General features: G+C 39.2%; 1 protein-coding gene and 1 non-coding gene across 3 annotated transcripts in view; both read right to left on the bottom strand.

Moving 5' to 3' along the window:
• Positions 1–516: 516 nt before the first annotated feature.
• Positions 517–18,003, bottom strand: part of OPN5 (opsin 5) — a 42,793-nt gene continuing 25,306 nt past the window's right edge. The window contains exons 3-6 of one of the 2 annotated variants that reach the window (XM_057302513.2): positions 16,996–17,237; positions 13,657–13,714; positions 7,420–7,550; positions 517–1,481 (exon numbers count right to left, since the gene is read on the bottom strand). In XM_057302513.2, the coding sequence (XP_057158496.1) occupies positions 1,442–1,481; positions 7,420–7,550; positions 13,657–13,714; positions 16,996–17,237 (471 nt within the window). In that variant the 3' untranslated portion in view covers positions 517–1,441. Of the gene's footprint in view, positions 1,482–7,419; positions 7,551–11,142; positions 13,715–16,995; positions 17,238–18,003 lie in introns of those variants that run through there. The other variant, XM_057302512.2, reaches the window with a different exon arrangement.
• LOC112440307 (U1 spliceosomal RNA) lies at positions 1,917–2,077 on the bottom strand. The gene has a single exon (XR_003028471.1). It is a non-coding gene; the product is annotated as a U1 spliceosomal RNA (small nuclear RNA).

Raw genomic sequence — 18,003 nt, 5'->3', positions numbered from 1 at the left:
CCATTTCACTTGCCAAAGTACCTAACTTATTACATTAAGAAAATTCTCTCTCCTGATAACAACAAAATCACCAATCAACTATCACTTTTTGGCTTTTCAGACAAAAATTCTCCCTAACTTCTCTCTTGTTCTAAATGTTATTATTTTAACCATACCTCACTACTTTTTATTATGCCCAATTAAAGGTACTTGCATATTTGCATCGTGTCTTTCATGGTTTAAACTCACTTTGGCACATTAACAAAATCCTATTATTGTTTATTTAATCTTTAGAAAGTTCACAGATAACTAACCTACCTGTCACCAAGATTTGTGTTTATGCATTAGGCATTTCCCAACTGGACCATTTCACAGACTCCTGGCTGGCCCTTCTCATTCATTCATTATGTGTTTACAATTCACTCAAAATTTACAAGATGCTTAAGTTTGTTTCTATTCTCTAAATTTCCCCTTTCCACTCTCCCCCCTGGCCTGGCATAATGACTTTCTTCTTTATGTAAGAGTTACCTTTAAAATTAAGGTAGAGTCTTCTTACTTTGTTTCTGTTGCATAGTTTCCAACAAAGTAAAAAGAAAGAAGGGAAAAAGCTATTTTATTGAATTATGGGGATAATTTCAATCACGTTTTCAAAAAAAAAAATTGATTCAGGTTGTCTTAGCTTAACCTCTTATTCTTCAAAGACTTTTGAGAGGAAGCATCCCAAGGAGCTTTAAGTAGGAAAAAAAACACATACACAAGGAAGTAATTCAATTTCAAGAACTGGACAGTTTCTGCCTACATGGAACTCACATCTGGGAACCTGCAGTTGGGCTGGGGCAGTAACCTACACATTAACTGTAGTAAGAATATTTGGGGAATAAAAAGCCCACACTCTCCTCACTGAAACTGGAGCTGGCCTGGAAAAACTTGAGAGGTGCTCAGATGCTGTTGTAAAGGCATCAGGGACAAACCCTACTGATGATGCTTCTTATCAGTGAAAGACCCCCCTGCACTGCTTTGCCAGTCATAAAAACAGATTTTCACCAATCCACACTCACCTCTGCCCAGTACATCATCTGCAATAGAACAAATCAAATTACAGATGGGGAGTGTAGCTGCTCCAGTCAGAGACACAGCCTGATCTCCTTGAATCAGGCTTTTCAGGCCAGCTTTCACAAGCCCCAGTTCAGAAGAAAGTGAAGTCCTTACTGATGAGACCGAGGTGTGCACTGCAGGATGTTTAAAGCATGGGTTTCTAGCACTCTTTAGTTATAACTCTGCCACTATACTAGAATGAGATAACTCAGTTAAGATACTTGGATACTCCTAGGGTGCATCATTGTTTTGATATTCCTTGTGAATTATTTTTTCCTGACAGGGTAAGTGGAGTGGAGGCGAGAAGTCAGAAAAATAACATTTGTAAGCTAATTTCTCTGCATATGCCAGACGCTGTGTAAGCACTTCAGATGCACTCTTCACAACCAGAACATTTGTTATTCCCACTGTAGAGAAGAAAAAATTGAGTTTTAGGGTGAGGCACACAGCCAGTAAGTGGAGAAAGTCCAAAACTAAATTCAGAGCCTAAACATACCACACACACACACCAAAAGAACCAGGATTGCGATGGACATTGCCACTGAGATGGCTTCTCCCAGAACCCACAGAGTCCGCGTTGCAGGTGCATCCTGCCCTGTTCCCTTCCTGGATGTTCTAAAGGCCACAATTCTAGTTCAGGCTCCTTTCTTACCTATAGAATCTCCAAAGTCTCCCAATACATATCCTGGTCTTCTACTCCTAAGCATTGCCCAGAATGAAATGCAAACTCCAAAGACTAACCTGTAAGCCCTTGCAGGATCTTCTCCCTACTCACCTGTACTGCCTAATTTTCTCCCATATACCCTTCCTTTTCATTTTTTAAGATTTTTTTTTTTTTGCCAGAAGAGAGCGTGAACACAGTCCCGCACTACCACAAATTGTGCAGTAGAGTTTCCCATATTTGAAGGTATCTCAGGGATCAGTACATCTGTCCTGAAATAGATAAGGCTTGCCATGGGAAAACAATCTTAGGATTTGTGGCGTCTCCCTGCCAGGTACGTATCTTCTCTACATACCCTTCAATCCATCTGATGTAAACTTTTGTCTGTCTTCCAGGTATGACTCAGCTGGGGCTTCTGGTTATGTCCCTCCACCTCCTTCTATGCCTGAAAACTTAATCTGTTCTTTAAGATTTTGCTTAAATAGTGCTTCCTCCTTGAAGCCAAACTATCTCTCCAATCCCTGACTCTGCCTTTTCTGTTTAAGTATAAGCTCCTTGAGGGTTAAATTTGAGTCTCATTCAACATCAATATGCAATCACATACTGGGCCACAGCCACATAACTAACCAGAGTCAGAATTCAGTTCTGATGACTCTCTTAGCTATGTTCTTTTCAACAAGTATGTGGCTTGGGGCTTTGCTGAGATCACAGCAGGATTTTATGCTATTTTCTTGTGTTACTCAGAGCAACCAAGGCAAACTGTATCCTCAAAGGTGTGTCCTTTGAAAACAGGAGAGGAAAGTCTTATTCCACTTTTGGATTATCTAGAACAGATTAGCTTGTGGAGTTGTGAAGACTGAAGATGTCGTTTGGAGGACTTGAACAACAGAAGTGTGGGAGGATAAAAACAATCAACCAAATAACATGTTTTCACAGTATAAAAAAACTGTAATGATGTTAATTCATGAACAAATTTTTATTAGCTCTCATGGCCAATCTGCCTACAGAACAGACTCCATCATGGAACTACACTGCCCTTCTTGCCAGGCTCCACAGCACTCTCATTTGGCAAGACAATTTCAAATACACCCTGTTACATACCAGCCTCTTCATCTCAAGAAATACAAATTCCAACCAACTACTCTGGATGTGCCTTTGAGTTTCTATGGAACTAAACTGGGCACCCATTTAGTTGGTGCTGTCATGTTTCATTTCAGCGTAAAAATTGGGAAATTTATTGAGCAAGAATCTGAATTAATCTAGGACAAAAGATAGGAAAAGTACAGTCTTGGGTGCGAGGAAAATATTCTCTATCTCATGTCAATAGCCTAAGTCATATTTTTTTCAATAAGGAAAGGCATTTCCTTTCTTCCTGATAGCCACCATCCACATTCAATGAATAACAAACTCTTGTCCATGTTTATTTCCAAACTACTTCCAAAATCTAATTACCCTCTCTCTGCAGCCCAGGTGCCAGCATTCAGACCCTTAACAGCCCTCATATGGATGTATTTTCCCCCGATTTCTTCTTAAAACTATCCTTCAATGCTTCTCAAACTGTGGAGTGTATAAGAGTCACCTGGAATAAGAATCACCTGCTTTTTTTTTTTTTTTTTTTTTTGAGACAGAGTCTCACTGTCACCCAGGCTGGAGGGCAGCGGTGCCATCTCAGCTTGCTGCAACCTTCACCTTCTGGGTTCAAGCGATTCTCCTGCCTCAGCCTCCCAAGTAGGTGGGACTATAGGCACGTGCCACCGCGCCCAGCTAATTTTTATATTTTTAGTAGGGAGGGGTTTTGCCATATTGGCCAGGCTGCTCTTGACCTCCTGACCACTTGATCTGCCCACCTTGGCCTCCCAAAGTGCTGGGATTACAGGTATGAGCCACCATGCCTGGCCTCACCTGCATTTCTTAAATGCAGATTTGTAGCCACTCTTCCACAGACAGTCGGATGTATGAGGTGTGAGTGGGGCCCAATGATTTGCATTTTAACCAAGCATCCCATGAAATTCTAATATAGGTACTTCAAATGCTGCATTTTGATGAGAACAAGGACAACATTGGCCTGAAACTATAGGATTTAAAATAAAAATCTTAAAACAATTTACATATACTAAAATTGCTCACATATTTTTCCCACAGTCAACTGGAAACAGTGAAAATTATTGACCATGATGACATAAATGTTCAAAGACCTTAGTGAATTGAATCCTTTCTGTCTCTTGCCCAATTTCTCAGAGCCTCCAGAATAATACTGTGCCAAGACATTCAGTGTGCCCTTCCTCACAAAGCTCTCTCTGGTTTTGAAGACCCTCCTAGAATTTTTTTCTGACCAACTTCCATGGGGGATTGCCTCTTCCAGCAATGTCTTTGGGTTCCATCCCCTCCCACACCCATGTGGCTTAGGAGAGCCCTCCCTGTGCAGTTTCTATCACAGCACTCCCCACAAGGTAGTGAGACTATCTACAGTTGACCCTTGAACAACACAGGTTTGAATTGCACAGATTCACTTATATATGTGAATTTTTAAAGAAACAAAAGTTACACCAAGTGCGCCTGCCTCACCTGCCTCCCCTTCCACTTCCTCCATCACTTCTGCCTCTGCCACCCCTGATGCAGCAAGACCAGCTCCTCCTCTACCTCCTCATCCTACTCAACGTGAAGACAATAAGGATAAAAGCTTTATGATGATCCACTTCCACTTAATGAACCGTAAATATATTTTCTCTTTCCTATGATTTTATTAATGTTTTCTCTAGCTTACTTTATAATAAGAATACAGTATATAATACATATAACATACAAAATATGTGTTTATCGACTGTTTCTGTTGTTGGTAAGGCTTCCGGTCAACAGTAGGCCATTAATAGTTAAGTTTTGGGAGAGTCCAAAGTTATAGGCAGGTTTTCAACTACATGGCTGATCAGTGCCCTTAACCCCTACATTGTTCAAGAGTCAACTGTACTTTCTTATTTGTTTTTCCACCACACCATGACCTATTTTCATATAAGGAGCATGCCTTATTTTTTGCCTAGCTTCCTATATAGGAAACACTCAATAAATAATGTCTATTGGAATTTATCCTCAGATGCTATCACACCCCCATACAACTGGTTCCCTTATCCGATAAACCAAGTTAGGATTTGATGCACCTGGTCTAGGACCTCCCGACTCCTTTAAAAGGAATAGAAATCAGCTCTAATTTCTCATCTCAAGTGTAAATCAAGCAAGGAAATAGAATTATTGTAAGAGACCTAGAGTGGGATTTTAAATCAAGCGAAATGAAAGAAGAAATCTACATACAGAATAAATCGGTCAACCATATAGCAAAGTACTAAGAGTCACAGGCTTTAGAGGCAGTCTGAGAAAGCTGGAATTCCAGCTCTTCCATTGACAGGCTGTGTGATTTTGAGCAGGCTCTATAAATTCTCTGTGCCTCAGTTTCCTAATAGGGGACAAAGAATAACCCCTAAGGCTGTTAAAACAAGTAAAAAAGTAGAGCAGACTTCAGCAAAGTTTTTCCATAAAGGGCCAGAAAGTTCCTATTTTAGGTTTTGCAAAACTGACAGTCTCTCTCTCTCTCTCTCTGTCTCTCTATTCAAAAGGAGAAGCAGCTATAGACAATATGTAAACAAGTGGGCATGGTTGTGTTCCATTAAAACTTTATTTACAAAAACAGGCAGTGGGCCAGATTTGGCCAGAGGGCTGTAGTACACTGACTTTTACATAAAACCAATCCTTGGCATATGTTAAACTTAATAATATTGTAGCTTTTATTATTTTGCTTGGAGGAATTTGCTTCCCAGCAAATAACTCAAGTTTCAACCTTTTATACAAACTTTAATCATATTCTCACTGTAATGAGAACACATTTTGCCTATTTGTATTAATTGCAATGAATACAGAATGAGCTGACATCTAAGACTCACTACCTCAGAAGATTTCCTCCCATTCCTCATTTATGTTTGCATTAGAAATAAAACCAGCAGCGTATTTTCTGGAATATCGCTTCCCCTATAATTTCAACCATTCTGAAGTGCAGAACTTAATTTGAAAAACCTGTAAGACACTATAATGGGAAACACGCCAATAACAGCAGCAGCCTGACTGATGTGAATGGTTTTGTTCATTTGAAAATAATTTATATTGAATGATGAACTGTTAATAATTGTATTAATTTAAATTAAATTCTGAGAACACTGAACGAAACCGAGGCACTAAACTACTGAATGTGGAATAAATTACTCCCTTTCTCCTCTCTAGTATCACATTTTTACTTATACTGTTTTATATATATATATATATTTCTACTTATACAGTAATATATTTTATATATATATTCCTAATTTTCAGAATTACTTAGAGATTTCTGACCAGCAAGTCATGGCATTGATGCCACTACCCAGTAAATTTAGGGTGTCCTGGGGTGAGTTCAACAGCCACATATTCTTGTGATTCTTATTGCGCTGCTAAATTACAAGCACAGTTACTTAACCACTTCTGATATTTGCTCCAGGAGCTAAAAATAAATTTTTTTGAAAAACAAATTTAAAGAAGCCACACCTGCCTCCTTTTTGTACGAACTTTTGCAAGCATATTTTTTTGGCAGGGTTTGTCTAGAAGTTGTTGCTCTCCTCTGCCCACACAGTCCTCAGCTTATTAGATCTTATAAATGTCTGTCTTCATTTGCAGGGCTTGGACCAGCAGCAGCTGCTGCAACCCAGAATAAGACAGGAAATTCTCTTGCTTATTGATGGTCTCAGACACTCACATTGCCTCCACTCTCCCTCTCCCTTCCACCATATTTGCTCAGCCTCAATACACTCCAGTTGCTCTAACCCTTGTCATGAACACCTTTGAGCCAGTCATTTCTTACAGTGAAGTCTACATAATTTCCCAGCTCCCAGCTGACCTGACTGCTGATTTTCCATGCCTGCCGAGGTATCTCATCTAACAATACCGAAAATAGCTCAAAATAGGTGGGTAGGGTCATCTCTCACCTTGGAACACCTTCCCATGCTTTGGAGAGATATCATCTCTGTGGAGTGCGTGGTTTGATCACCATCCTGAGCTAAGAGCCTCATCTGTGCCCCATACGCAGGCTCAACTACAGATCGAGATTATCCTATGGATGAATGCCCTGCCAAATCCCCACTGGCAGTGAGTTTCTGCAAAACACTAGCTTGGATGTGTTTGTACAATATTCAGGCCCAGTCGTATATTTAGAGAAGAGTGCCTGATTCTCCACTTTCTGGAAATGTCGTGAGTAACTTGCTGCTTCAATGCTATTATTCTTCTTGACTTCCAATCATTTAAGTCATTTTATCAGCCTGGTCTCACACATGGCTTTGTTTCTACATAGATGGAATGTCAAAATGTGTAGATTCAGATCTATTCTGAGCAGTTTGAATAAATCCCGCATGCTTGCTGACAAATTTAGCTCATTTTTCAAATGGATTAGGTGCTTTTTTCCCCCTCTAACTAATTATATTTTGTTCATTTTATTCATTTGGGTGTGTATATATGTGGATCGGGCAGCTATTGGAAGTGAATACCACTTTCAAAGTAGAAAATACTTAGATAAGTGTAACTCTTGGTATTAAGGAAAATACCCTTCTTTCTGAACAAATTAGCTCTAAGTAGTCAATCCTAATATAGCTGTATGCGAAGAAATGCTGACTCACCCAACAGCTTCATTTTCCCCTTCCCTGGTTTCTTGAAGAGGTGAATGGGCCTTTGTCCCTAGTGTTTCACTGGAGGCTGTCATCTCAGAATTCTCCCCACAAGATAGCTGATGCCATAATCTCCCTTTGTCCTGAGGGTGAAACATACCTTAGAGAGTGTCCCGCTCACAGATCCCCAGTATCCAGGGATACTTTCAAGACTCCAAGTCCTTGCTCTTACACAGCTGCCCATTGATTAGGGTACTATTTCTCAGGACACCTCTGACTGTGACCACATCCAATGGGAAAAGACTTAAAAACACATTAGTCTTAACAGAATCATTGACTTAATCAAATTCAATGGGCAGGAAAGTCATCTTGTTAAATTACAGATTCTGATTAAGTAGTAGGTCAGGCATGGGGCTGAAGTTCTTTTTTTCTAACCAGCTCTCAGGAGATACCCAAGCTCTGGGTCTGCAGACTACATTTTGGGTAACAAGGATTTAAACCACCCTATATGCAACAACATCATATACAGACATTAACGAGTTTAAACTCCTAGATAAGCCTCCAAAATTGAATATTTTCTACTTTAAATACACTTTTATGTATTTAAAGTCAGAACTAGAGGTCTTGATAACTGAAAATTTCTGTAACTGGCATGAACCTCAATGAGAATTTCTGTTTCTGCCTGTATTCCAGAAAAAATCTACAGTAAGAAGTTGTGTTCCCATCTCAGCAAACTGTCTAGTGGAAGGCTGAATATCTCAACCCTTTCATGAAAGCTAAATAGGCAACGTGCTCTGACCCCCTTCCCCATCTCCAGTATGTCCCCATGATGACTCCCACCGGAGTGGAGTAAATCTCTATTCTCCTTGGTCTCATGCCACCTCCAATCATGGCTCAAAAGGGCAAATATCTCTCATAGCGTCAGTTCCTCACACTACAAGTTTCCTGTGGCAGAGCTACCAGTTGCTATTTCCACAGAATCTTAGTGTGTTTCTCACTTTCTCAAACAGCTTGAACATCTCCCAGATCTATGGTGACCAGACATATTAAGAAATGTCCTCCTACCTCCTCAAGAACAAGATTCACACCTATCACTACAAAACCCGCTTGGAATAATCACCTATTTCCTCTAATAGTGATGATAACAATAGTTTCCTTTTAATTTATGTTTTCAATGGGCCAGAACTGTCCTGAGAATCTTACAGATGATACATGAATCACAACAAATCCTAATGAGATGAGACTGTCCCTATTCCACAATGAGGACAACCAGCGACACTGAGAGATCAAGTAATTTGCCTTCACAGCTGGTAAATGACGGCACCTGAGTTTGAGATCAAGTCTGCTAATTCTGAAACTGTACTCTGAACTTCTATGCTGTGTCTCCAATGCTCTAGGTATTGTTTGGAAGAAAATGTTGTAATCCACACTGCCCCAAATCACCTGGCCAGCTCCATTTTGCTATATCCTGAGGAAGAAAACTGACTCAAGAAATTTTCTTTTTCTCAAACCAAACATTCAAACACCCAAAGATAACAGGAGAACATTGGCCTGGCAATGATTGAATTCTGCTCTAGAAGACCTTGCAAAAGCCCCATATTTCTCTCCTCATCAGGGGAACAGAGACATATGCAAACCAATTCCCAGGACCTCTCCTGATATTTTGCAGTTTCTCTCATCAAAGTAAACCTATAGGTCTTCATCTAAAAACTATTACAATTAAAGTATTTACAATATACAGAAAGGTCAAAACTTTGCCAAAGCCCTCAAATCCCTAAGGAACTAAAAACACATCCTCCCCATCTTTTGTATCTTCCAAACATTCAGGACAGTGTATATGGCAGGTGCTTAAAATTGCCTGAATGCAAAGCTGAATGAGTGAATGCAGTATTTGCCTATGTAGATGTGGCCAATGTTAAAACCAAAATAAAACAAAACCAACAAAGCACGTGTATACCTGAAAGCATTTTTTCTCTCACATATGTTTTAAGTAATAGTTGCCTGTCTATTTCAGACCTCGTGGTGCATGTGAGGGCGTATTTGTCAGGCTAAGGAAAGAGGGTTCAAAGTAATTGAGAAAAGCAGTTTCAATGATAATGGTTTGATTCAAATTTCTTAAAGTATTTTTAGAATATATCCCATGTAGTCCCATAACCTGGTGAACAAATATGCTGAAGGTTAAATCATTTAAAAATCATAGAGGGTCACAGTGGTGACCAGGAATTTTTGCAATATGGCATCCACTAATAGCATGAGGTTTTGAGCAAAGTCTGTACTGACTGAGGGCATGCCCTTAAATGTGTTTTCTTAGCAAATTCCCTGTGGGTCTTATATTTCTTGCCTTTTGCCCCATTTTAACAGAATGGTCAACCCTTTGACCTCCTGGACAATGAGGTCTGGCTCCCTCTCTATAAAATTCGTTATTGAATCGAAGACTGATGCTATCTCTGCTAACCTTTTTACTTTAATGACATATATCTTCATTCTATATATAACGTTCTCTGATGTTTTGGCAGTCTTTAAGACATTTCATTATGCCAGCATCATTGATCCCTGCAACAGCCTACTCATCAGCTAGCTCTGACTCTTCCTATTTCCCTCTCCTTTCCTTTGTCTTTTCTCCCTCATTTGCACTAACTTAATGGAGAAGCATTATTATTCGTACATTTGTGGCTCAGGTTGCTAAAGGTCATTAAAGGCAGTGGTGGGAAATTAAATGAGATAGATTTTTGTAGTTACCATTTCAGTTCTAAATAAGCATAATGCTTGATTCTTTCAGGGGTGCAAACCTGAAATTACATTTCTAAAAGTCAAAAACTTGGATTTTACTGTGAAATATATTCTTATTGCTTCATTCTACTTAAAAAAACTTAAAGTATATCTAGATGTTATGATAATTCTTGAAATCCAACTTTTCAAGTTAGTAGGGCATTTCTACTCTCAATTTCCATTTTACAAATTTATTTACTCATTTATTTGTTAACAAGATAGGCCATGTTTAAATGAAAGTCCAGGGATCTAGGATTTTACATTCTTGGTTTAATACTCTAGCTCATGTTTCCATATCTCCCCCAAGTCATTACTTGTTTGATTTCAACCATTAACTTTCCAAGTGTCCTTTATGCATCAGGCACTGGGCCAGTTATGAGAACCCAAAGGAGAACAGGCATAGCTACAAGCTCAAAGATTTTGCAGTCTTTCTCATAACCCTCCCAGACATAAAATGCAATATATCTTTTCTAAGCTAAAATTGAATTTGTAGATGTGTTTGAGGTCTGTATAGAGTTTTCTCAAATCATTGGAAGCCACTGGGGAAGCAAAACCCACTCAGGAAGTTATCCACTGACAGTCTGGTGTACATGAGCCAAACTTCAATGACTCCTTGTTTTTTCTTCCTCCATTCTACCCCGAGGACCACATCTCTATCAATTCTGGTGCCTCCCAGCTCTCAGATTATTACCCAAAACAATGTAGAACCAAAGCATGGAGGACTTAAATCATATTTTTCAAATTGATAACAGATATTAACTCTAGGATCTCCTCCAAAGCTCCAACAATTTAAACTCTTTTTTTCCTTTTCACTATGCTAATTTTTCTTATACATGCATTTATAAAGCCATGTTAAAGACCATATTCTAGTTAAACAGTTAAATGAGTCTATTTTTAAACAGTTAAACTATCTGTCTTCAGGGACGTTTGTACAATGTTAATGTTAAATTCCACCTTCTAGACAAATCTACACCAACCTCAGTGTTCTTTTCTCCTTTTCTTACCTCCACCGCCATCCGTCATCCACTTCCACAATCATCCCCCCACACAAAAGAAGAAGAAGGAAAAAAAAAACCTCCTTCACTTCACTTTCTTCAGGTCATTTAAAACCAGCAATTTCTCTTTTAGCATTTTTGTCCTACCTGCTTCACTCTGCAACTCAATAATCTATAATTATATCATTATAATGATATAATGATATAATCTATATATCATTCAGTATGACTTTAGATTATTTTTAACTACCTGTTTTGAATATCTTTACCTATGTTGCAAATGCTCCGCGTTCAACTTATTCTAAATATAATTCACTCTCTCCCCCATCCCATTCACTTTCCTGTATTTTTCCCCTCGGTAGACACCGTTATCTACATTATTTCCTAAGCAGATGGCCCCAAGTTATCCTCAACTCTTCTTCATCCATGTAATCAATTACCACTTTTTTGTCACTTTTTAAAATATTTTAAACCTAAATTTTCATCTTCATTTTTAATGCCATTTTTTAATTCAGGTCCTCATAAGTTGTAATTTTGTTATAAAGCCTCTTAACTGGTCTGCCAACCTCTAATCTTGATTCCCCACTCTCATGCAGACAATCCACCTTCCACACTGCCACCAGACTGGTCTTTCTTCCCCAGCCTAAAATCATGAATGGTCTCCCTATCACCGTCATGGTAAAATCCATATAACAGCATAAACAACAAAGCCTTTGGAGTCTGATTTGGCTCCTGCCAGACTACCACTCTCAGCTCCACTTCTGACCACCACCACTCGCCTTAATAATAATAAGAGCAGTTGTTGGTACCCAGGGGTGCTTCTCTATCACCGGCATATTGCTAAGTGACTTATGTGGATATTATTTCATAAGTCTCACAATGACCCTGTGATACTATTGTTATTATCCTCATGTTTCAAACTTGCCAAAGGGCGCAGAGGAGGGGTGCAAACCTGACTGTGCTTTACAGCTGTGTCCACCTCTATCTGACGTGCCACATGCTCTCACACCTCTATAATGTACAAGTCTGGTAAAAAGTTCCTTGCCTCTCTATTCTAATGACAATTCTGCCTCTTCTTTTCTCCAGACTTTGATATGCAGGCATAAGCCCCAAGCAGAGTTGTTGCTTTTTGTTGTGTTGTTGTTGTTTTAATCATAGAGCATGTTTTCCAACATCTGTTTGGCATTTATCTTAAACCAATGACACACATCAAGTCATTCCTCATCCCACACCCCTGACTGACAAAGAACAAAGACAAAGGAACTGAAGGTTCCATGTACTGAGGTTGAGCCTTGGAGGAGGGTATGATTCTCTACAAACCTTCAAGTGGAAGGAGTGGAGAGATTATCAATGGTGTGAGAGGGGCCACCCTCTTCCCCTATTCGCTGTTCTTGCTGGCAGTTACCAGAAAGACAGAATCACAATTGATGGGCAAGGCTTAAGTTCATAGCAGAAGGGGAGGTAGATGGAATAGAGAAGCATAGAGAACACCTGTCTAGTCATTGAATTAAAAGAACTGCAATGTAGATGGCCCTGCTTATCAGATTAGGAGAAAAGATAATAGACAATGAGTTGAAAACCTATTTGGACATAGTATCTACGTGCCTTCTCCTTTCAGAAGCTTTTAAAGGGCAGGAATCTGTCTTTGAAATCACTCCATCTCATTCATATCTACATCTCTTTACCTGTCTGCCTCAAAAGGTGTTTGTTTAAAAAAAGGATGAACAAAAGAAATAACAAGCTAACAAAGAGAAGAAACAACACTTACGAATAGCTATCTTCACTAAATTCACTTCTTAAGCAATTACAACTCATAATGCCCTGTTACATCCACTGTTTTAGTAAGTAGAACTTAATGAGAAAATCCACGCGGGTAAAATTATCATCAGCGGAAATTACTGTTGTCTTCAAATTTGGAGATACAGGAGAGTTTTCCATTGAGTGATTTAAGGCAAAACTGATTTCCCCAGAGGACTCCTTTGTGGAATCACTGCCATCAGAGTATGAACCTCCCCCAGCATGAAAAATGGCTGTGAGAACCAAAGTACCTACCAAAGAGCCATGGCCCAACATACGTGATTGTCCACCTGAATGAGCCCCAGAAACTGCCTCCCTAACCCGACATTAAGAAACAATAATGACAATGATGTAATAAAATTAAATAACCCCCTAATATAAAACTTCTCAACATTTTTCTCACTATCTCACACTCAATTCTGTTTGGCATGACAATAGGTTCTAAAGTACAAGAAAAGAAAGTTCCAGGGACGCTCATCCTGATAATATTCCTTAAATTAGTATCCTGTAATCTAGTTTCCATTTAGCCATTGGAATTTCCCAGCAACCCCTGGCTTGAGGAAAACTGTACAAAATATAAAAATATAATATAAAGACAAAAGTGTGGCCACAATCAAATGTTTACAGCAGTGAAGAGGCAAATAAGTGAATACGTGTGTCCATAGTGATGCTGTATCCATCTTCATACCTCTTCATGAATTTCCAGCACAGCAGAAGACTTCCTGACTGTGGTTACGGTGTGCAGCCTAGATATAGGAGAAGAAAAATGCAATTTAATACCTACATATACACACACATAAATACATATGTATATATACATACATATGTATATGTCAAACTTGACTACTATGAGGATAATGTGCACAAATCTTGAATTAGCAACAGACAGAAAATAATAATTCAATTTGAAATATTCAAAGTCAAGGAATTATTTGGGCAGAGTTTTCCAAAAACAAGCCACTCATTTACAGCACATTTCGTATGCCATCATGAGTTTCCTGTTTTCTAGAACAAAATTAATTGCACACCTACCTGCACTATATATGTAGGCCTTGTGATTCACCTACTGAAGGAATGTTCTTTATGAAGACAGCATTGCAAGCCAAGGTGGTCAGGGGAGGTTTGATTATGATAGCAATGCCAGAGTTTGCAGCTTTGTTCTCCCTTGTTATCTTCACTCAGTACCAGGAATGCAAATGACTCCATCCTTCACTGCATACCCCCAATCAAATGTTTGAACCCCCAGTGCCTTTTGAACATTTCTTCTCCATTTGAGATAGGCCTAGCATCTGCAGCCTCTTTTCCCTGTCACTGCCCATAGGTGGCCTCACTGGTCTCTGTATAGGCAAAGGCCTATGACTCCATGAGCTGTACTGCCATTGTCTTCCTTTCTCAGCCTCTGGTTCGTTCGCTTTCAACAATGTACAAGAGAGTCATCTGGGAGAGGTAAACAATTAAACAACAGAAGCTCAGGACCAATCCAGACAAAGCCAAATCTCTACAGATGGGGCTCAGGCAGCAGTCATTTTTCAAAATTACCCAGGTGTCTCCATTACACAGCCAGGGTGGAGCAGTGCTGTTTACAAAATATGGGAGACTACATCTGGATACCCAGGTGTAGGAAAGAATAACATTCCAGAAAGAGCTCTTGGCCACATTTGTTTCCTTTGGTTCACCAACTTCTACCAAAATCTCAGGGGATTCAATTCAGGAGGAAAAAACGAGTTTAACTTGTAATAGACTGTTAAAATTACCCAAAATTTATTTCCACAATCCCATATTCAATACATTAGCTTTATTATTTGATTTCAAAATATTTCCCAAGAGGGTGTCCCCTTATAAGCAAAAACATTTCAGGGCTCAGAAAAGAAAAGAATAAGGATATTGATTAATCCAGTTTAATTCACTTGTTCTGGTTTGTGCAATAATTCTAAACTAGCTTCACATCACTTAACCTTGCTCTGCAGACCTGCACATTACTCACTTGCATAGCTTCTTAATAACAACAAAGAGAAATGAGGTTTCTTTTTGGCATCTTTGTAAAGATAAAAAGAAACCTCTGGTGGCTACCATCCACCCGTCTGCTCTTCTCTGAAGCAGCCCCTTCTAAAATCTACGACTCAATATCTCTTCGGCATTCCTTCCACAAAGAGGCTTCAACCTCTAGCACCTAAGGGCTCCTCACTGCTTCAGCTCTACCGCCTGCTTTTTCCCCTGAAAGCTGACCCTCTAGAGAAAAGAAATAGCCCTGTCCTCCTCCAGCAGAGCAATTGCTATATTTCGTATAAACGGCTAATAGGAACCAGTGAACCGAGCTGTCTCTTGCCTGACTGATTTTCCCAAGGGTCTGTGGCCCTAAGTCACTTTCTCCCACATAAATTTCCCTCTTCCCATTGTTGAGTATTGAATATTTATGGGCTGCTCACAGTTGTGAGTGAATGTACAGAACACAGAGGCAGTCTGAGGCAAAATTACGAGGTACGTGAAATTTGCTTACAGTCATTCCTGTCAAACTCCCATCTCCTTCAGATGAAGAAGTGCGCCGTTACTTTCTCCCACAACTGCTCTATTAAAATTATTCTCTCTATCTGCATTTATAACAAAATATCAACAGCCAGTGAGGACATAGTGTTATTACTTCAGAAAGAGATGCGTTTTAGCATTTGGATTTAACTGTTCAATTCAACGGCAAAGGCAGTAACCACCAAAAAATATGAAAGCGCTACTAACAATTGTCCCTTAGATCTTTTCACACATCAATTTTGCTTAATTCTTACAACTTCAGGAGATGGTTATTGTTACTGTTTATTCCAATTCTAGACTCTATGTAGTTAATTTGTTCAAAGATACAGAGCTATTGTAAACATATTGTAAACAACTGAACATTAAATACTGGTCTTCTATCTTCAAATTGTGTGTGTCTTCCCCTGTACCACAGCAATAATGATAATACCACCTTTTATTTGTGCCTTTTTGTCATCTTTTCATTTGACCCGTGGTGAGGAACCTAAAGTCCAAAATATGTGTCACTTGCTCAGGCACAATGAAAGAACAAGACAAAACCCACATCTTCTCATAGCTAGTTCTACTTTTTTGTCTACTGTTCCTTACTTATTCAAGGGAAGAAGTATTAACAAATATCTAGAAAATCAAGTAAATAAGAACAAAAAGCACTGAGACCAGGGGCCATCTCAACACCCCTCACCTCAGACCATGAATTCAGGTGCCTCTTCCACTTTTTACTGCTAATACTGACCCTGAGTGGACACAGAAGGCCACCAATAACCCCCAAGTCTTTACTCACTCTGAGCCTTTTGGGTCTTTAGGAAAAATGGTACTGGATTCCCAAACTCTTTTCATTGTGTAGCACAAACAGTATCAACCAAGGAGGATACATTTTGAAACCCAGTAGACTTGAATTTGAATTTCTCCTCTGCTACTTTCTGGTTGTTTAAACATGGGCAGCTTACTTAACTTTAACCTTACTTGAACCTCAATTTCTTCTTCTGACAAAGAAAAAGAATAACCCAAGGCTCTTGTGAAATAAAATAAAAGAAATCTGGCACAGAGCAGAAATGTCATCTCCGTTCTCCCCTTCCTTCCTCTGCCCGCCCAACTTTTATGCCCTTAGCTAGTGGTAGTGATGTGCCAAACAAGAGAATCATTCTATTGTGAGATCAAAGCCATGTGAAACAGTACTCTTGGAATAAAATGGATTTGGTCCCAGATATGCAATGTACGAGCCATGGATAAATAGTGGTTGTTGCTCAAATGGACACATCTCTGTATCTTAGTTGCTCCAGGATCAAAAAAGAATCACTTCTCACTATCTATCCATGTCATACAACCTCTACATAGCTGATTACTTGATTTCAGGAATTTTGATAAACAGAAAATAAAGTCCTTCCCACACTACTCCTAGGCGATGAGCTTTAACCCTAAGAAGACAGTACATCTGAGTACCTTGAACCCTGCCGGATTTTGAAACAGAGAGAGTGTAATTCATTTCCAGCTTCTGAAGTTTTACCTGAAGCCTTCCAGAGACTTCTTCTTGGTTTCTTTCAAACCACCAGTTTGGCAACAGGCAAATTTGTAGTCAATAACTTGGTAAATGATGGGATTGTACATCGCTGCAGATTTTGCAAGTAGGGTTGGCACCACAGAGAGCTGTATGGGAATGGAGTCTGGCCTTCCAAAAGCTGACCACACAGACACCACTGCATAAGGAATCCAGGCAATCAGGAATCCAGCACAAATCAACATCGCTACCTGATGAGGGAAAGCAACAGAGAAAAGAATCAAGATGACTGATAAAGGACATGAGTCTGAAACAATGGGTATGGAGAAGGATCAGGTCACCTCTCACAGCCAAGAAAGTCTGTCATTGTTTTCATTTACTTTGTACATAGGAATCATTTCATATGGACTTCTGAGAAGTTCAGCCAAAAGAAGTGATTACAATTTTTTATCCCATTTACCACATCTTATCTATTCTCCACTCTAGAATGTGAATGTACCCAAAGACCCAAAATATAACCCTCAAATAGCTGTCAGATTATGCCTCCATGGAGCAGGAAATCATAATATTTCTGGACTTCTCAACCCACATTCACTTAAAAACTCGATGGAAAATATATTCACCTTGATGAAATTTTAAATCATCCATATTCGCCTCAGGAAAGAGAAATTCTGCCCTAGTTTGAAATTCTAATTTGCATTTTCAGAAATTTCTATTAAATGTTATTTCTTTTAACTCAAATTTTTGTCAGGTGTGAGATTCAGGTAGTGGAAATTCACTAGGTACATAATGTAAAATAAGTCATTGAGATTCAGCCAAAGTGGCATAGTTGTATGGAACAAGGCTTTTTCAGAAAACACTTTTCACTCTCACAAAATTATAATCACCTTCGGGGCCTCTTTATTTTCAGACCAAAGAATAATTAGCGATAGGGTTTTAAATACCCTCAGAAGTCTCTTGCCATCTGCAATTCAGTCCCTTTAATAATGTAGTCCTAATTAGTGCTGTGTAACTACC

Source organism: Pan paniscus, chromosome 5 (assembly GCF_029289425.2).
Source record: "Pan paniscus chromosome 5, NHGRI_mPanPan1-v2.0_pri, whole genome shotgun sequence".
Lineage (NCBI taxonomy): Eukaryota > Metazoa > Chordata > Mammalia > Primates > Hominidae > Pan > Pan paniscus.
This window is presented reverse-complemented; position numbering and strand designations above follow the sequence as displayed.